Raw genomic sequence first — 19,427 nt, 5'->3', positions numbered from 1 at the left:
TAAAACTTTATTTCAAAAGGAACGATGCATTTTACAAAATATGCTAGAGTTGGCCATAAGGCCAGTTTTCATTTGTAGTTTCTCTATAAATATGAACAAAATACATCATAGTGCAATACAAGTTAACCAGCTCTTTCCATCAGAAAAGAGAATAATAATAATACCAGAGGTGGGGACTCGAGTCACGTGACTTGGACTCGAGTCAGACTCGACTCATTAAAATCAAGACTGGAGACTTGACTTGAAAAAATGTTCAAAGACTCGGACTTGGCTTTCACACCATTGACTTGGGACTTGACTTGAAGCTCTTTGCTTGAAAGGACTTGATATTTTACTCAAGTCAAAAGTTTAAAACGCGTGTTACTTATAAAGTGGCCCCATTAATTCATTTCACTCATTCCGTATTAACAGGCGCAGGTTTTCCACACTCCGTATGTATGTGTGCGTAACCTGCAGCACAACCAATCAAATTAACAGGATTTAAAAATAACAAAGGGGGGAAAAAAACGAGACATGAAATAACGCTCAAAACAGATATGCTTCTGTGAGTAATTTCTCTTGGGTGCATCAATCATGAAATATCCAACTAAAAACGGAGTGAAACATGCAAAACCTGCAAGACCAGGATCTCGGATGGAGATACAACAACTTGCTACTGTTCGGCATTTGGACTTGCATAAAGAGGTAAACGGTACTTTTCTTTTACTATGAGACGACTGACTAGCTAACGTCGTGTTAGCAGCTCTGGGTTACGTTGGTGATGCTGCTTCTCTTTGTCTGCTATGTTTAGTCCTGCTGTATAAATCTGGTGATTCAAACTTATCCACATTATTGTGCACCGTGTAGCTCAGGACGCCGGTGGAAAGTGAGCGGGGTCCGGATCAGAAAGCAGGTTCTGGACCTAAACTCGGGGAAGAGAGTTTCTCTCCGTCTCGTCAGAACGATGAACCGGGTCCAGTTCCATCTCAGGATGGAGGGTGTATTCATAAGGGAAACTACGGTTTCTTACACCCCTTTCCCAGCCTGCTTCCCTATTAGTATTTTCCTATAAATATTCCCTCCTCTGACAGCAGCGCCGGTCAGAGACATTTCCCATATTCTCAAATCCAAAATTTGTCAGGTATGGGTGTATTTGAAGACATCTTTGGAAAATTATATTGACAATAAATAGATTGTTTACTGTAGTCAGTGCATCAAGTCTACCGTTTTTTCAGTTATAACTCTTCAAATGGCGGCATGATGGTTGTTGAAATACCATCTCCAAGTGGTATAATTTCCAAGTGGTATAATTTCTGAGTGGTATAATTTTGCTAGAAAACAAATCAAAACCCAGTAATTTTGCCATCCTTCAGAAGTTGCTGTAAAAGTAAAAAAAATTGTAGAATTGTAAGGATCGTGAGCGTAACGCTGTGGGTCGTTCTGAGTGTTTCTGGATGGTGATGCAACACGTTATTTTGTGTCTTGGTTATTGATTCTGGGTCGTTTGATTCACGGAACATGTTTTTATCAATGCTGAGATGTGAAACTGACTGTAGATTTAACTCCACTTGGACTGAAAGATATTTATTTTACCATCACATCCAAATTCAAAACCACTCTGCTTTATTTGCAATGAGTGCATTGTGTGTTTGTTTTTAAAAGAACATTTAGTCTATTAGTTACATTTAGCATAATTGGAAAGGACTTGAAATTCCAAGCTCCCGACTTGAGACTTGACTTGGACTTGAGGACAAAGACTTGAGACTTGGTCCCACCTCTGAATAACACTACTACTAATAAATAAAAAGTTTTTTTTAACCTAAAAAAAGCATATCAGGTTACCCGTTTAAAATTGATAAAACAAACAGTTCACCATAATACAAACAATAAATGAAAAACTTTAGAATAAATATAAGAATCACATAATTAGTGCCTGGATATTTGATTATTTAGGAGCGATAATTTTTAGTTATTAGAAAATGATTTAAATAGTTCATACATTTTTACACTTTCTGGTATTTTATTCCAGTCATGAGAAGTTTTTTCTTAATTTTAATTGTGACAGAGTGCGTTATATTTAACGTTTTACTTGGGCTGATTGACTTGGTGAAAAAACAAATCACAATACAAGCGTTTCCTTTCAGTTGATATCAGTAATTATTGATTAGTTTTGTTTAAAAATGTAAGATACTACTGAACTGGTAGCATAACATTTCTTGTTTTATCCAGTTTTAACTCTCTACCATTGTTTTTTATTTGTAAGCAGCTATGAGGCACAATGGAGAAAACTTAAACTGCTGCTGCGCCAGTCACTCAACAGATTGTTGCTAGGTAACCAAAGAATGAGCAAGTTGCTAGGTAACGAAAGAGTGAGCAGTGAATTAGTTAATGCCACTAACTTTGCTCTGTAGCATATTTATTTTGAGTAAAAATAAATACGTTTTGATGCAGTTTTTGTTCTGTTTAAACCATGTTTGCATGTTTTGCACCGATTCTGCACCCAGGAAAAAGCCAAACCTGCGTCCCAGCACATGTTCGAAGCGCGGGGGCCCGGCGGGTGTGCGCTGCTCATCGAGACTCTAACTGACAACAACCCACGGACCCACCAGGAGATCAAACGCCTGCTCACTAAGAACCGGTCAGAACCTCCCGCTGTGCCACCGCGCCGTTCTTTCTGCTGGTTCTGAAACCAGTTAGGCTTTTATTCACACATCAAACCCTTCTTCTGTCTTCTATTGAACATTTCTGTTATTGACCGAGTTCATCTAGTGAATACTATTAGCAGTATTAGTCAGTTTGTTACTGCAGACACAAAATCTCATTTAAAGAAAACATGCTACAGTTTTTATTAACAGCAACTTTTGAAGATTATTTTAATTTCCTTTACTGTTTTTCTCACTGTGTGGGATTGTTCCAGTTGTTATGAGCCTTTTAATTATTGTTCTGGTTGTAGATATGGTCGGTTTTAACTGAAAATGCCATTTTTTTATGGACTTTTACTGATTTATGAAGATCAACCCACATTAGCTTCACTTAAATGTCATTTTTTTCCTTCCCATTCTTAAACAGAAGTTTGTGTTACGTCATATTTATTCCCCACAGGATGTTTTTAATTCCTGTTAATAAGTTCCTAAGTCAACTTTAAAATCTAAAGCATTAATGTAAATAAAGTCAAAGCAGTGGTTCACCATATTTTTAGAACAATTATCACTATCTTGACATATGTTATAGTATTTGCCACAATATTTTCAGTGTTGTTTTGTTGAAAACAAAATAAAAACATTTTTCATCCACTATGAAAGTTGATAGATTGAAGGATGATATTTAATAACTCTCTGATGTTTCCACAGATATAAGTACATAAATATTACATTTTGTGGAGAATATAAATGAATAATTTAGGAAGATAAACATAAAACAAGATGCTGTTATAGTAATAATGATAAACACCAAACTGTATTGAAGCCCGTTGCGATAACTGTTCTACTGGACGATAAATTGACCCAGTAATCTTTGCGATAAATGATAATATTGTCTTTTAGTCACAAGTAACATATTGACATTGGTATAATAATGCAATTGTGTACGGAAGAGGACGAGGGCCACTTTAAACAAAATCAGACACAACCATCAACGATTGATAAAACGGAAATAAAAATAAAAACACTCAGCAAAAACAATGAATAAGATGGATTATGACGTCTTTGTAAACAAAATTTCCCTTCAAAAATATTAATTATCATAATGGAAAATGCCACTTGTCTTGTAGCCTTGTATTGATTTATGAAGATTGGTACAAATTAAGCTCATGAATTTCAGAGGATGCTGAAAACCTAAACAAGTCAAAGAAGATAAACACAACATTATGTCATATATTTGACACATCTACTATTGATTTTCCTCCACAGAACTGGTGGTCAATAACTCAGTATTTACTTAGAATTTTCCGATCAATAAAAGTCTCAGTATGTTGTTAACGTCTGACAGAAAACAAAGCGTGTTCACTCTGTTGTCTTCAGCGGGACGCTGTCTGACGGAGCTCGTCATAACTTCACCCACATGGGCGTGGTGATGGCGCCCGCTGAGAACGTCTCCGCAGAGAGAGCGCTGGAGATGGCCATCGAGGCCGGAGCTGAAGACGTCCAAGAAACCGAGGATGAGGAGGAGAAGCTCCAGTTGAAGGTCAGTCTCCAATTACCTCAACCCAATAAATGTGTACTGAACAACTACAGCCGTATTTTATACATCAACACGTGCAAAATGTTTCTGTCAATTTAAACCGTGCTTTTTTTTTTTTGTTGGAATATTATATTTGAGGCAAAAAGTACAAACTGAAAAACCCAAAAATGCGAACACTGCCCTCTGGTGGACAAAAATGGTAATTCATCCTGGAGGCTTTCGGAAATGGGAGTTTAAATTACGCTGCAAAAACACAAAATCCCAAGTATTTTCGGGATTTTTTTCTAGCACAAATTTCTTAGTACACTTGGAATGCATTAAAACTAACTTATAAGTAACTTTTCAGCAAAAAGCAGGAAATTGTCTAAAGAAAATAATCCCTCAACGTTGATGAAAAAGTGCTAGTTCCACAACAAATCACTTACTTGACAATCAACTGCCGCTTTGCCGTTACCTAGCAACGTTAGGCAAACCCAGCCCGTCACCTAGCAACCAAATTCTACTTCCGCTGGCAGATTATTTCACTTTTCCACCTTATTCCTGGGAGGCTTACTGTGGAAACAATTATGAGTGTTACTTCCGGCGCCCACCGGAAGCACTTTCTGATATTTTCATAGAATAATTGCATTGAATTGTTACAATGAAATGACATTAGAAGCACCAGCAATATTTTTTAGGTTAATTTTCCTTATCAGGTCTTAAACTTTTTGGCTTTTTCAACACTATTTTCCACTAATATCAACATTCATTAGAAAAAAAATTATCCAATCTCTTTTTTCAAAAAGGTTTAAGTTTTTCTTTATCTCAAAACTTCCTATAGTGGATATTTATCAATCTTTCACTGACCTTTCACTTCCTGTGAAAGGTCAGGTAAATTAGTTTTATTTTGCTGGAAAATATCTGTGCATTGAAAAGGTTGCACCCCAGCCCTGGAGGGTTGCATGACATTTGCTTCCAGTATATATACTGTAATCTATTTAAGAAGACAAACCTTTCCTGGTCTCAGTAAGACGGTAACATCTGGCTGTGCGTGTCTCTCTGCAGTTTGTCTGTGCGGTGTCAGACCTGAACAAGGTGCGCGGCTCCCTGGAGAGACTGGGATTACACATCACATCTGCAGGCTTGGAGTTCGTCACTCGCAATCACTCCTGCCTGGATCAGGAGCAGATGGAAGCTGCTTCCTCTCTCATAGAGGCCCTCACTGACCTCCCAGATGTAGTGAGAGTGTGGGACAATATCCAGGCCGACAGCTGAGACCATCGGGGCGACGCTGCATATTTGGAACGACGGGAGGATTTGCCACCTGATAGCGTCTATAAGAGCTGGAAACTGGGCATGTTGTGGCAGAGAAGAGACACTTTTGAATGTTTTACCTGTGGAGAAAAAAAAAAACATTAAAAAGAACCAAAATGTGGTAACCATTAGGAGAGAATTGTTTTCCATCCTGCAGATTCAGCTTTGATGAAGAGCAGTTTTAGTTGGAAAAGTGCTAAAGTAACAGATTTAAAGGAAAATATTTCACTGATATTTAGAAAACTCATTTTTCTCTCCATAATTCAACTGGTTTTCAGCCCCTGACTTATTATGCTTCCTTGAACATAAAGAATATGTCTACTGGCTATATAGCAGGGGTGATCAAAGTGTGGCCTGGGGGCCATCTGTGGCCCTCTGGAGGACTTTTAGTGGCCGACCTCAATTTTACAATGGAGCCAAGCAGTTGGTTGCTGCAGATGAACATTTTTCCATCTTTTACAGATAAATAACATCTTGAAAAAAATATTAGGAGGAAAATATAGGCTCCTATTTATTAACAACCAAAACTGTTGACCTGCTTTCAGTCAAAATCAAATCCTGCAGCCCAACTCAGAAACCACTCAACCCTAAAAAATGTAGGAATTGGATCTTTTTTATGCAATGATTTACTGATCCGTTTTCTACAAAACTCAGGCTGGTTTGTTGAGTTCAATAAATAGATTTAAATTTTTTGGTTACTATTGAGCACATAAGATAAAAAAGGTACAAAATGTTTGTTTTAAAAATGTTTTTGTGGTCCCACGTGCTGTTAACTTAAACATTTTGACACAAACCCGAAGACAGTGAAGTTCCTAGAGCGTAAACTACCTTGAAGGTGACCTGCTGTTTTCTTGAACAGGTTAGGGTCGGTCTATAAAGAAATCATTCCTTTATTGCAGAAAATCATTATTAGATAATCAGATTTCAGTCTGCTCAGTTCTGCCTGTTTTGAGCCTCCTGTCTCTTTAAACCCAATAAGCTGCTGCTGGCCACGCCCCCAAACTCAACACTTACACTTGAAAACGGCTCCAAACAGATGCACCGGTGTGTAACCGTACATCTTTGAAAAGTAGAAGTGGATCCTGCTGCACAACCAGCAAGTGGTTTCTGGATGGTAAGGGAACAAAACAGTTGTCTTTTCCAGCAGCCATTGTACGGCAGTAAAAACAGGTGACCAGGGTGGGTTGCTAGGCAACAGGCTGGCGTTTAATTGAATGAGATCAAAGGCAACAGCGTTGGAAATAGTTTATTTCTGCTTGTTTATCCACAAGGCAGCCATGCTGGATTTTAACTTTCAGTTTTTGGGGTTCCTTCAATTGTGAAACAATAAATTCATGTATTACACAAAAGCATAATGTGATACAAAATAAAAATGTTCTGTGGAACGTTCTTCCATTTACATCGGATATATAAACTCCTAAAGTAGTTCTTGTTGATAAAATAAATTTTACTGCCACTGGTGCTGAAGGGTACAGCTGAAGGACACTTTAGGATAACGTCATCGTGGATCATTACATACTGCTATACTGTCAGTCAGTCAATAACATCCAACATAAACAACATGCATGCAGCCAATTCAAATGGAGCAATACATTACAACCAAGTTTCTCTTAAAGTTTTTCAACACTAAATCACAAATAAAACTTCTTTCCAAATCAAACTCCCTCCAAGACCGTCGCCATGCTGACGTGATGCTAAAAGGGAAACCCAGTGACTGTCTCCCCTTCGCTTTGTTATCAATGCCCAGTATTGATCTTGCCGTCGCTTCCTGTCAGCTATAGCGTGGCATCGATTGGCTTCCAGTGTTGGTGTGCCGCAGGGCTCTGAGCCAGCCAGGCTGGGAGGTCCAACATCGACAACCGCAGTCACACAGCACTAGCAAGAAGAGCGCTAGTTTCACCCAAACATGGATCCAGAACAAAACACTTCAGAACACGACCAGGAATCCTACCAGTGACGGTGAAAACAGTCCAAGTTTCTGGATCAAATCAGGTTTGTTCTACTTATTTTTATAGTTTTAATGATTTGATGAGTTAGTCAGGTACTTTTTTTTTTACCATCCAACAAGTACCATTGGTTTTTACCCAAGTGTTACTATTAAATGTGTAGGAAAAGTATATTAAAAGTCAGTAAAGAACCAGTGCAATTAGATTACAAACTGTTATGTAATCATTACAATGAATAATAAAAAGGTACAAAATAAGACTGAAGGCTCGTACATTTTCCCATTCTAAAATTCAAACACTTTTCAATCACTTTTATGTACGTTTTCAAACTTTTATAGTCTAGCAAATTGGAGTTAAATACAAAACAAATGAACTGACTAAACTTTAAATGTCTTATGATAGTATTCTGCAGAAGGGCCAAATATAACATTTTATTATTATTATTATTATTATTATTATTACTATTATGTTAAAATATAACATAATTTTAAGGTTTCAAATAGGGCTAGACAATAAATCAATAACATATCACAATAAACACGTGATCAATATCAAATAAGTCTGATAAAATATCCAATATTCAATATAATCACTGAAAGAGGAAAGACTTTAGCCATTCACAGCCAACTACGCAACCAACTACCTAACTCACTCTTTGGTTACCTAGCAACTCTTTCACTCTTTGGTTACCTAGCAACAGCTTGTAGAGTAACTTGTAGCTGTTTCAAGTTTTGCTACTTTGCCTCATGACTGGTTAAAAACAAACAACAGCGTTGAGTGAAAACTGAAAAGGTCACACAACCAGATTGACATTATTTCAGATATTTAAAACAAAAAACTAATCAATAATTATTGATATTGACTGGTCGGAAAAGCCTGTATATGTTTTTCAGCCATAAATTGTCCACCTCATAGTTTGAAATGTCTCTCTCACACACTTGACTGGTCTGAAAACAAAACACTAATTTAATTTAAATAACTTTGTTTAACCTGTAAAATATAAACCAACATTATTTTCAATTACACAAATCAACAAGTCACTGAGAAATTATGAAAAAACAAACACCCAAACAAATTGTGTTAACGTAAATTACCTTCCTGCTCAAATAAAAATGAAATCTCTAAAAAAAATTATTGCTAAATTGCTAATTCTAACTGATGTAAAACAAGAAAAATTTAATCTGATTTAAATTCAGATAGTGAGAAAAAAATTGTTTTCTTATTAGGTGAATGAAAATATCTGGTTTTCTGCTGTAAATACCATTTTTCAAATTTAGACTTTTAAGCAAGCATTAGATTGCAATTTATTACAAAACAGTTTGAATATCAAGCACTTTCAAGGACTTTACACAGAAATCAAGCACTTTCCAAAAACCTAACTGAAATGACAGGTTTTCCAGCGGCCGTACGAACCCTGAAGGTTAAACTGTGCCTGGTTCCTCCAGGTGAGGTTCAGGTTTGGCCCGATGAAGGGCGAGGATCCGGCCGTCAGGATGGAGCTGCTCAGCCCGCCGCAGGCAAAGGAACGGTCTCAGAAGGTCACAGAGAAAGTCACGCAGGTACGGCGGGAACCAGAACCGCGTCCAGGCTCTACTGCCCTCCAACTTCTGTGTTTTGAATATTTAATTCCCTTTAAATCTGGATCTTTTTTCCACCAATGAACTCTTTGGGTTTATATAGTGCAGTTATGCCAGAAAGTACAAGGCGGCCATCTTGTTTGATGAACTTTTCTGTTTTTCTGAACTTTGAATCAACTCTACAACAAAATATGATAGTCAGGCTGGTAAAGTCCTATTGTTACAAGAATAATAAGAAATAATACTAGAATAAAGTCTTAATATCAACAGAATAAAGTCGTGATATTAGTAGATTGAAGTTGTAATTTTATGAGAACTCCAACACAAACAATTATGCAGTATTAGCACCATATTAAGGAAGAATTAAAAAATTAAAATAAAATAACCAACATATAGTCCTAAATTATGAGATAAAAGCTGTACAAGAATAAAGTAAACATATTAAGAAATTAAAGTTGGACGAGAATAAAATCAGAATAAAACAAGAACAAAGTGAAAGTATTACAAGACTAACATCATAATATCAGCATTTCGACTTTTATGATTTTATTCTCGTAATTATGTTCTTCTTATTTTCTTGGCGTGGGCCTAATATTCTGTCATATAAAATAACAACAACAAAATAATTTCTCAGTATAACAAAAAACAAAAAATCTGGTAGTCTGGCAGTAACAACTCAGGGAAGGAAAAACTGAAGTAAAAGCCATTTTTTTTAATTTCTTTGTAGAAAAGAATCCAAGAAAATATATTTTTTTTAATCAGATTTGGTATAAATGAAGAAAAAAAAAACTGATTTTATTTTTAAGCCGTGTCGCCCAGATTGATGAAACTCACCAACCAACTAAATTGGGGGTGAAATGTTCACCAGATTCAAAAGCAAATTCAAGTTTAAAAACCCTTTATTAAACCCAAAGGGAACTTCATATTATGAATTATTACAATTAAGAATAATTACTTAATTAATATTGTTTAATATTAATTAAATATTTTTTCTTAGTGATTAGAAATTAAATAATAAAGAACCTTCTAACTTTAAATATCCAGAGCGTTGTTTTGTGAATCCTGGTTTTGCTGCAGAGCCAGGAAATCTGAATTAATGAACTCACTCAGTCACCAGTAAAATTCATTCATCTTTCTGTGACTTCATGGCGTTCGGGTTCAGCGTGTCGTTAGAGGAGAACAAGCGAATCAACATCCCCACTCTGCCGCCATGATGGAAAGCTGCTGCTAATTAACCCTCTAATGGAAAAATCAGTGGGCAGCTGATAAAGATGGCAGTCCAATTGAGAGCTCCAGTTGTTACCAGTGCAGCCCTCAGGCTCCCAGTTCAGCACCACTGGACCGTGGATGGTAAACAAACAAAAAGTTGAGCTAGCACCGACCTGTGACCTTCCAGCTCCCGTCTGTGGGATGATCTATCTGTGCAATAGTATGGATTCATATGGCTAACAGATATGTCAGGAAGGTCAGGGGTATTTTTCAAGAAAGTTCGTTTGAAATTAGGCGAGTCAATAGCAACGACACTGACGGGGGAACGAAATTAACTCGGTGCAACATCCAGTTCATCATTTCAGCCCCGCAACCCAGCAGATGGTCAGTCAGCCTGGACAACATGAATCAAAGGAGACGTGTTCTTCAAAACTTAGTCTCTGTGACGTCTTTTTTAATAAAATAACAGAAATGTCTTCCAGAAAAACCGGTTTGAGGCAAGATGTTAGGGCTTAGAAATAAAATCTGATCATTTCACATCAGATCCAGTTTCGAATTTCAATCGATTTACACTTTCTTTTCTAAAAAAAAAAAGAAATAAAAAATGACAGAAAATATTTTAAAAAGTGGCTTTCATTAGTTTAATTACAAGAGTATCATAAGATATAGGCAAAATTTTAACAGAAATTTTGTCTACAAGTCTTTGTCTTAAAATTAAAAGAAAAAGTTATTTTAATGAGAAATGAGCTTGGATTGCTTCAAAGTCAGTTTAATTTTTAATCTGTGATGGCGTACTCACTAATTTATTCTCCTAATATTACAACTTTGTTCTTGCATTATTTTGACTCTATTGTAGAACGACTAGTCTTGTAATATTATGATTTTATGCTTGTCATTTAATAAAAAATTAATCTTTCCCTCACCCTAAGTTTGCTATATAGTTGATCTAAAGTTAAACAATTTTTTTTTAAATCCAAATTTTCCAAAAATTAAATCTTCAGACCAAAAATCTGATTAATTGACAGAATCGATTTATCGTCTGGCCTTAAGTCAAAATACTTTACACTGACTAAAAAGTGCTTATAGGTCAGAAATCATGTCGCCATATTAGGGTTTTTTTAAGCTTTGTTGACAGCAAAGAAGGAGTAAATTTCCATTAAAAAAAATACATTTTGATATTGATCTCAGAATCTTTCAAGAAAAAAAACTTTAAAATTTTCTGAGCTTGTAAAGTGAAACATTTTAGATTTTTTTACCTTTAATAGTCAAAGATTTTCTTTTTTTTTTTTTTATCTTTGGCTCTGAGAAATTTCCAAGTATTTTCTAAAAGAATTTCAAAGATTAATCTCAAAATTTCTGTTTTTCTCACAAATTTTCAACGTTTAGTGGTCAGAAATTAATTTTTTCTAGAAAATGTATGAGTTTCTGAGTTTTTTGGCAGAGATTTACTCCTGTATTTTCTATCTGTAGTGTCCAAAATATCCAATCATGGAATAACGTACCGCTGTCCGATTGCAGGTGCTTTCTTTGGAGTCGGACGTTCTGCCAGAATACAAACTCCAGGTTCCAGAAACAACATGGTGGATCCTGCTCCATTACAGCCCCTTCAAGGCCTTTTGGGACTGGATCATTCTGCTGCTGGTCCTCTACACGGCCGTTTTCACACCGTACTCAGCCGCCTTCCTGTTGGACGAACACGGCAACCCGCGGCAAAGACGATGCGGCTACACGTGTAACCCTCTGAACGTGACCGACCTCATGGTGGACGTGCTCTTCATCGTGGACATAATCATCAACTTCCGCACCACGTATGTGGACCACAATGACGTCGTCGTCACTCTGCCGAGCCGGATAGCAAAGCATTACATCAAGGGCTGGTTTCCGATTGACATGCTAGCAGCGACGCCCTTTGACCTCCTCATTTTCAGATCTGGGTCTGACGAGGTGAACATTTCTTTGCTACAATCTGTTGTGTTGGCCCAAAGTTGTAGGGTGATAGTTTTCATATTTGTAATTCTTAGAATTTTTGTGCCTTATTCTGGTAATCGTATCTGTCTTGGTCCGTCTGGGCCAATCAGCAGAAGGAAAAGTTGTGAACTATGACGTCAGTTTTCTGCAGTCTACAGTTTTGTGATGCGGACCAAAAAAAGTCACTAGAAATACAAAATCTTACCAAGTAATTTTGGTCTAGTTTAAATAGGACAAAACTAACTTATAAAACATTTTCAGCAAGATACAGAATCTTGTTTTAAGTAAATAATTTCTCATTATTGGTGAAAAAGTCTGCGACAGACTGGCGACCTGTCCAGGGTGAACCCGCCTCTCGCCCGGAACGTTAGCTGGGGATTGGCACCAGCAACCCTCCCGACCCCATTAGGGACAAAAGGTGTAAAGAAAATGGATGGATGGATGGATGGTGAAAAAGTTCTAGTCCCACTGGGAAATGAATTTCCTGATAAGGGGAAACATTTCTTGTTATAAGTGAAATAATCTGCTAGTAGATTTAGTGCTTTTTTATCAACATTAAGTTATTAACATTAAGGTGTTGACTTAAAACAATTTCTTATGACTTGCTGAAAAGTTACTTGTAAGTTAGTGAGTTAATTCTTGGTGGTATTTTATATTTTTGCAGTGAACAACTCTGGTTCGCCTATAAACCTCGGTCTTGGTTTGGTTAAAGTGAACTCTGGTGCGCTTTGAAAGCATATGTGAACACCATGTGAGGTTTTTCAATCGGTTTGGTTCTTTTGACAGTGCAATGCGAAAGCGAACCACACCTTATGAAAATGTAACAAATGTTGCAATTTACTGGTGTGAAAAGATTAAGCACTACTTTGTGTCTGTTATGTAAACCCCCCCCAAAACACACCAAGAGCTCAAGAGGTAGGAGTACTTTCCCAAGTCATTGTATTTTAATTCTGATTGTTTAATTATGCATTACATTTTTCTCTCCTGTTGCCCATGGAAACCAAAGATGGCAACCTTAACCAGCCTGCTGAAAACGGCTCGGCTGCTGCGGCTGGTCCGTGTGGCCCGAAAGCTGGACCGATACTCCGAATACGGCGCCGCCGTCCTCTTCTTGCTCATGTGCACCTTTGTGCTCATCGCCCACTGGCTCGCCTGCATCTGGTACGCCATCGGCTTCGTGGAGAGGCCGTACACGGAGACCGGCTGGCTGGACAACCTGGCGGAACAACTGGGGAAGGCGTACAACGAAAGCGACTCCACCTCTGGGCCGTCGGTGAAGGACAAATACGTGACGGCTCTGTACTTCACCCTGAGCAGTTTGACGAGCGTCGGGTTTGGGAACGTCTCGCCAAACACGAACTCCGAGAAGATTTTCTCCATCTGCGTCATGGTCATCGGCTGTGAGTTAGATTCAGAGAACTCAAAAAGCTACGACCAAGTATTAATGTTTTTTCTTAAATTACGAGAATAAAGTCATATTACAGGACTAAACTGGAATGAGAACAAAGTCATAGTAGTATGACTTTGATACTATATGTATGATAATTCTTGATAATTCTGATTTATCAAATAAGTTCATACGATAAAGTCGTAACATTACGAGAAGTCATACAAGAATAAAGTCAAAGAGAATAAACTCCTAATAATGTGAATAAAGTCATAACATTTTGAGAAGTCATAATATTACCAGAATTAAGTATTATCAGTAGTATTACATTTTCAAATATGATAATACGAAATATGACTTTATTCATGTAATACTACAACCTTATTGTAGTTTAATTTTAATTTTATTCTTGCAGTTTTTTATTTTGTATTTTCTTAACGTGGCTCTAAAACTACGTTTTAAAAAGCTACTTAAAGATACAATAATAAACTTAAGATTGTCCATTTTAGGGCTACAACTAATAATTATTTTAGTAAACCGATCAATCTATCGATTATTGTGATGACGCATCTTTGATTAAGGATTTTCTAATAATAATTGCTTATTTTCTCCTCTTGTTTTAATCTGTCGCAGCCCTCATGTACGCCAGCATATTCGGAAACGTGTCGGCGATCATCCAGAGGCTTTACTCCGGCACGACCCGCTACCACACCCAAATGCTGCGGGTCAAAGAGTTCATCCGCTTCCACCAGATTCCTGGCGGCCTGCGCCAGCAGCTGGAGGAATACTTCCAGCACGCCTGGTCTTACACCAACGGCATAGATATGAATGCTGTGAGTAAACTAAAGGTGTGTCCTCCAGTAGCTGCACTGTCAGGGATTAGCGAGTTACATTTAATGTCTGATGTGAGGATGGGTTTGTTTTGCTCCTTTTAAAGGTGCTGAAGGGGTTTCCAGAGTCGCTGCAGGCAGACATCTGCTTGCACCTCAATCGCTCTTTGCTGCAGAACTGCAAGGCTTTCCATGGAGGCAGTCAAGCTTGTCTGCGGACGTTAGCTATGAGGATCAGGACGGTCCACGCTCCTCCAGGGGACACGCTCATCCATTATGGAAACTTCCTGGACTCCCTCTTCTTCATCTCCCGTGGCTCCATCCAAGTCATGAGGGATTATGTTGTTGTGGGTTTATTAGGTACAGTACCTGTGTTTCTATTGGGCCCTTTGCATGTGACGTCACCAGGTGCCTGCATTTGTACAAATCCTAGGAAACGCTACTTATTGAAAGACAAGTTTTTTCAAAACTGACATGCTTCCATGAAGCAAATAGATACAGCCATTGTTGTAGTACTCGATACCGGTCTTGGTCTCGGACCCTAAAAGTCTTGGGGCCTCCTGCATAAACGTGCGTGAGCACAAAAAATGTGCGGCTTCATATTTTACGCACAAGTCGGCATGTATAAAAATTAACTTTGCGTCAAAGTTTGCGTAAATATATGCACACTTTATCGCTGGTGTGAAAATGTGCGGCAGCCACGCAAACCTTTTCTGTGGATAATATCAAACTACAAAACGTCAAAACTCACCTAAATCCACTGAAATCTGACGACATTCAGTCATTTAGACCAAGAAGCATCATGATTTTAATATTTTATTGTTTAATCGTAAACGATGAAACTGAACTGCATTTATCCTCAGACAATAAGTTAACACAAAATAAAGAAAATAAAAATAAAAGTATGTGAAAACCTCGCTCGAATGTAAATAGTACTTTTTGTCTCATAAAGATGTAACACGTTGGTCCGTGAGCCGAAGCACAAAATGCGTCTATGGGGTAATTTCATTCTCACTAAAACTGGATCAGCAGATTAACTCAAACCTGCTGATTAAAAATAATCAACAGGTTTGATTATCTTTAAGGTGATCAAGGTGTTAATGGAAATGCAGCTTTTTGTGTTCGCGAGAAAAAGAGTTAATTCTTCTAATAAAAATGATTTTGTTTTCCTGTAGAAAAGAACGACATATTCGGCGAGCCTATCCACCTGTACGACGAACCGGGACGATCCAACGCAGACGTGTGCACCGTCACCTACTGCGACCTGCACCGCATCCCCAGGGAAGACCTGCTGGACGTGCTTGACATGTACCCAAGCTTTGCTGACAGCTTCTGGAGGAACCTGGAGATCACCTGCGACCTGCGAGACGTGCGTTGGCGAATCTTCTCAAAGAAACGACATGATGCAACTTTGTTTAAAACAGAAAGAAGGAACAAGGAATGAAAACAAAAGATTACAGATTACAACTACCATCTCGGCTGCAAAAAACACAAATCTTACCAGGTTTTGTTGGTCTAATTTGGTCACTCGCTCATTGGTTGCCTAGCAACTCACTCACTCTTTGGTTACCTAGCAACAACCTGTTGAGTAACTTGTGCAGTAGCCATTTAAGGTTTCGTAACTGTGCCTCATAATTACTTAATAATCCACAACAACAGCATGGAGTGAAAATTGGATAAACCTTTGCAGCATTTCAGATATTTAAATAAAAAGACTGATCAATAATTATCAATATCGATGAATATGAAATACTTATTTCATGATGCTTTTTTTCAGCTATCTGGTCTAGCATTACTCTAAACCCCTCCACCCTGAAAATACAAATACATTAAACACTTTTCAACACAGAATAGAGTATTATTTTCCTTTCATTTCATAAATACTCTTCATTTGTTTCCGTCTTCCCCCACAAAAATCCCCACTGAGAAAAAGTCAAGGCATATCAGACATTTTGAAAGCTCCTGTACGTTACAGCTGAATATTAAATGTGATTTTTGATCTTCAGACTGACCAAATGCCGCCAGTAATAACCAATGAATCTGGGGACGACGGTGAATATCGCCACAAAGCGCGGCACCGAATCCACTCCCTCGACTGCAGAATAAGGCCAGGTAGGAAACAAGGCTTTAAATCCGACTCTAATCACATTTAGGCAGGTTCACGTCGCGTCATCCGGAGATTTTCCTGTCATCAGATGGAATCGACCACGAAGACTCGTTCCCCCACCAGTCCTGCCACTGTTCGCCGCCTCAGGACGGCTGGGACGACCTCTGGAGCTCCTCCCGTTCCCAGTCCAGCGAGGACTTGTCGAAGACTCCAACTCAAACCACCACAGCGGGCCCCGTCCCCACTGACGGTCCCAGACCGAGCCCCGTCCCCACTGACGATCCCAGACTGAGCCCCGTCCCTACTGACGGTCCCAGACCGGGCCCCGTCCCCACTGACGGTCCCAGACCGGGCCCCGTCCCCACTGACGGTCCCAGACCGGGCTCCGTCCCCACTGCGGCCCCACAGCTGCCCCAGAGCGGAGCCTCGGTGGGGAGGGACACGGAGCTGAACCAGGGCCACCAAGGTAGAAACAATTTCAGATTTCAGATTTATTTGTATCCCAAATTGGGCAATTGACGTTGCAGCAAGTATAAAAACTAAAAGACAAAGTGTCAAAGATTAAAAAATAAGGAAGAACAAAAAATACCAAAAGGACATGAAATACAAATCAACACATAATGGGAAAAATACTGCAGTGTATTTCATTATTGACTCATAGTTGCTACAAACACTAAATCAAGTTCTCTACTTTCTCCTGCATTAGAGAGATTTTGCTGTAGCAACAAAGGAGTGTTTGTACCTGTTACTTTTTATACAAGGACGTTTGAGCCAAACGAGTCTTGCATAACGTTGCATTATCAACATAAAACAACCGATAAAATCTGTTTCACAGCAGTGACGTGAAATTCCTTCAGACTTCAGATTAACCTTCCTGGACGAACCTTTTCTTTTTATTTCTTTTTAACTTTCTTGTCTTGTTGTTTATGGAACCTACACACGGATTAATTTTTTCACTTCCGATACCGATACAGATAATTTGGCGCAAAACGCTCAATAATATTCAGAGTTTTTATACTCCCCTCGTAATAATCTTTTTTCTGTTGCCTCTGTGATTTCATAGCTTCATCGTTGAATCTGCCGGGAATGTATCGATACTGGCCAGATCAACAGCAGTTGTCCAATCAGGTTTTACAACCTTCTTCCACCGGTAACCCGGTAACTCTGATCCCAGAGGAAAGGCCCAGTGAGCTCGAGTCGCGACTCGAAGTCCTGCAGTCACAGCTCCTCAGGTATCGTTGGTATTCTCAGCTGCTTTGGTGTAAAGTATCCAAGAAGTGTTTTTACACGTCCTTTGTACTGAAACATCAAACTTTTCCTTCTTAACTGTAATTTCCAGTGTTCTTTGAGATGATTGGTTAATGCATAGGAGCCTAACTCAGACCTAATATGTAAATGTTGGACATGTCTCGGATGGCTTTACGTATAATGACTCGTCATCACTTCCTGTCTCTCTCCCCTCCAGGCTGGAAACTCGAATGACGGCTGACATCAATGTTATCCTCCAGCTGCTGCAGAGACAGATGGCTCCAGTTCCCCCAGCTTACGGCACCGTGTCTCCCAGTACGCTTCCCATTGACTCCTCTCCCCTGTATGGAACTGGGACCCCAGTGCTGGACAGCATATACCCAGTTTCCCCAGTCCGGATGGACTGCAGGGCTTCCAAACAGGTGTGGAACCATCAGATACATTCTAACTATAGATGCATTTACTAATTGGTAATTAATAGATTATCAAATAAAAATTTGATTAACTAATAACGTCCGATTAGGTCTTCTTCTAGTGTTGTATTTTGGCTGCCTTCCAGCAGAGGGCGCCACTGATCATTGCTAAAATTGCTAGAAAAAAAACGTTTTTTCTCTGAAAAGAAACTGAAATTTGTGACATTTTTAAATATTTATCTCAAAATTAGAAATTTTCTAGCACATTTTTGACTTTTCAAACTCACAAATTCCCTTCTTTCTTCAACATTTCAGAGATTAATCTCAGTAGTTTTGAGTTTTGTAAGCAAGTTTTTAACTCTAGAAAATGTCTAAAATTAATCTCAAAACTTGAGGTTTTTTTCTCTCAAATTTTTTACTTTTCCATCTCAAAAATTGTCTTTTTTATTCAACATTACAGGGATTAACCTCAATATTTCTTAAGTTTTTTTTCAGCAAACTTTCAACTTTTCAAACTCTTTTTTTTCTTTTTTCTAGAAAATTTCTGATTAATATCAATTTCTGAATTTGGTGGAAATTTACTCTACCTTTTTTTCTGTCTGCAATGGCCCTAATTTGGCGTTTAGAGAGACGATTTCTGCTCTTACTGCAAGAGAAAAATCAGATTTTTAAGAAAATGGACACATAAATTAATTGTTAGTTTATTGATAAGATCAATCAGCCTTAGATTAACTCATTAATAATAACTTGAATTTCTAATTTTCACCTGAAATAATGTTTTGTAAATTAATTTTTTTTCTTTCCCTCAGAGTTTGGACCAGGTGGATCTGAAATCCTCCAAGAAGTCCCAGGAGTCGTTATCCAGCGGGATCCACATGACTGCAGCCTCTGACGATACGATGTCCACGACCGTCACCCCCGACACCGACGCCCACGCCGGGTTCGCCGCCACGTTACCGCAGCAGCTGCCCAGATCCACCCCTGAACGCAGCGTGAGCCTGTGTGAGACGGTCCGCTTCCTGTCTTTGCCAGTGAACCTGGACCTGACCTCAAAACCCGCTGAGATCCAGAAACACACCTCGGACCCGGCGCTGCCCGTCTTCACCTGACCGGCCAGCTTCACCTGGACAGAACCAAACTGTTCTCAGGTTTTGGGCGGGAGCGATTTTATTTTGTTTTTGAACAGCTATCAGGGAAAACATGAAGCAAAAATCAATTGCAGTGCCTTGCAAATGTATTCGTAGACTTTTCCATGTAACCTCAATTTTTAATGGATTTTAGGAGATATAAA

General features: G+C 38.5%; 2 protein-coding genes across 5 annotated transcripts in view; one reads left to right on the top strand and one right to left on the bottom strand.

Annotated features, from left to right (window-relative positions):
• Positions 1 to 19,427, bottom strand: part of pth3r (parathyroid hormone 3 receptor) — a 50,596-nt gene that overhangs the window by 26,549 nt on the left and 4,620 nt on the right. The window contains exons 1-2 of one of the 4 annotated variants that reach the window (XM_044103306.1): positions 5,150 to 5,287; positions 4,584 to 4,710 (exon numbers count right to left, since the gene is read on the bottom strand). The exons of 2 other annotated variants lie outside the window; for them this stretch is intronic. The gene's annotated coding sequence lies outside the window, so the exon portion shown is untranslated. Of the gene's footprint in view, positions 1 to 4,583; positions 4,711 to 5,149; positions 5,288 to 19,427 lie in introns of those variants that run through there. One more of the 4 variants, XM_044103305.1, reaches the window with a different exon arrangement.
• Positions 574 to 19,256, top strand: kcnh6b (potassium voltage-gated channel, subfamily H (eag-related), member 6b). Its single transcript, XM_044103161.1, has 16 exons — positions 574 to 684; positions 847 to 957; positions 2,484 to 2,617; positions 3,999 to 4,161; positions 5,203 to 5,296; positions 5,382 to 5,529; positions 11,683 to 12,127; positions 13,158 to 13,551; positions 14,172 to 14,371; positions 14,476 to 14,728; positions 15,544 to 15,737; positions 16,375 to 16,480; positions 16,564 to 16,941; positions 17,539 to 17,707; positions 17,941 to 18,145; positions 18,946 to 19,256. Exons 1-16 carry the CDS (start codon positions 574 to 576, stop codon positions 19,243 to 19,245), a joined length of 3,405 nt encoding a protein of 1,134 aa, XP_043959096.1. The 3' UTR covers positions 19,246 to 19,256.

This window comes from Gambusia affinis, linkage group LG20 (assembly GCF_019740435.1).
Source record: "Gambusia affinis linkage group LG20, SWU_Gaff_1.0, whole genome shotgun sequence".
In the NCBI taxonomy this organism is placed as follows: Eukaryota; Metazoa; Chordata; class Actinopteri; order Cyprinodontiformes; family Poeciliidae; genus Gambusia; species Gambusia affinis.
Note: the sequence above shows the minus strand (reverse complement) of the source record. Positions and strands in the feature narration are given on the sequence as shown.

Bases quoted from the DNA above. Each gene is read 5' to 3' on its own strand.
- kcnh6b (XM_044103161.1), top strand. From the start codon at position 574: ATGAAATATCCAACTAAAAACGGAGTGAAACATGCAAAACCTGCAAGA. The intron at 958-2,483 runs GTTCCATCTCAG...TTCTGCACCCAG, and splicing joins AGAACGATGAACCGGGTCCA to GAAAAAGCCAAACCTGCGTC. The intron at 15,738-16,374 runs GTGCGTTGGCGA...TTTGATCTTCAG, and splicing joins TCACCTGCGACCTGCGAGAC to ACTGACCAAATGCCGCCAGT.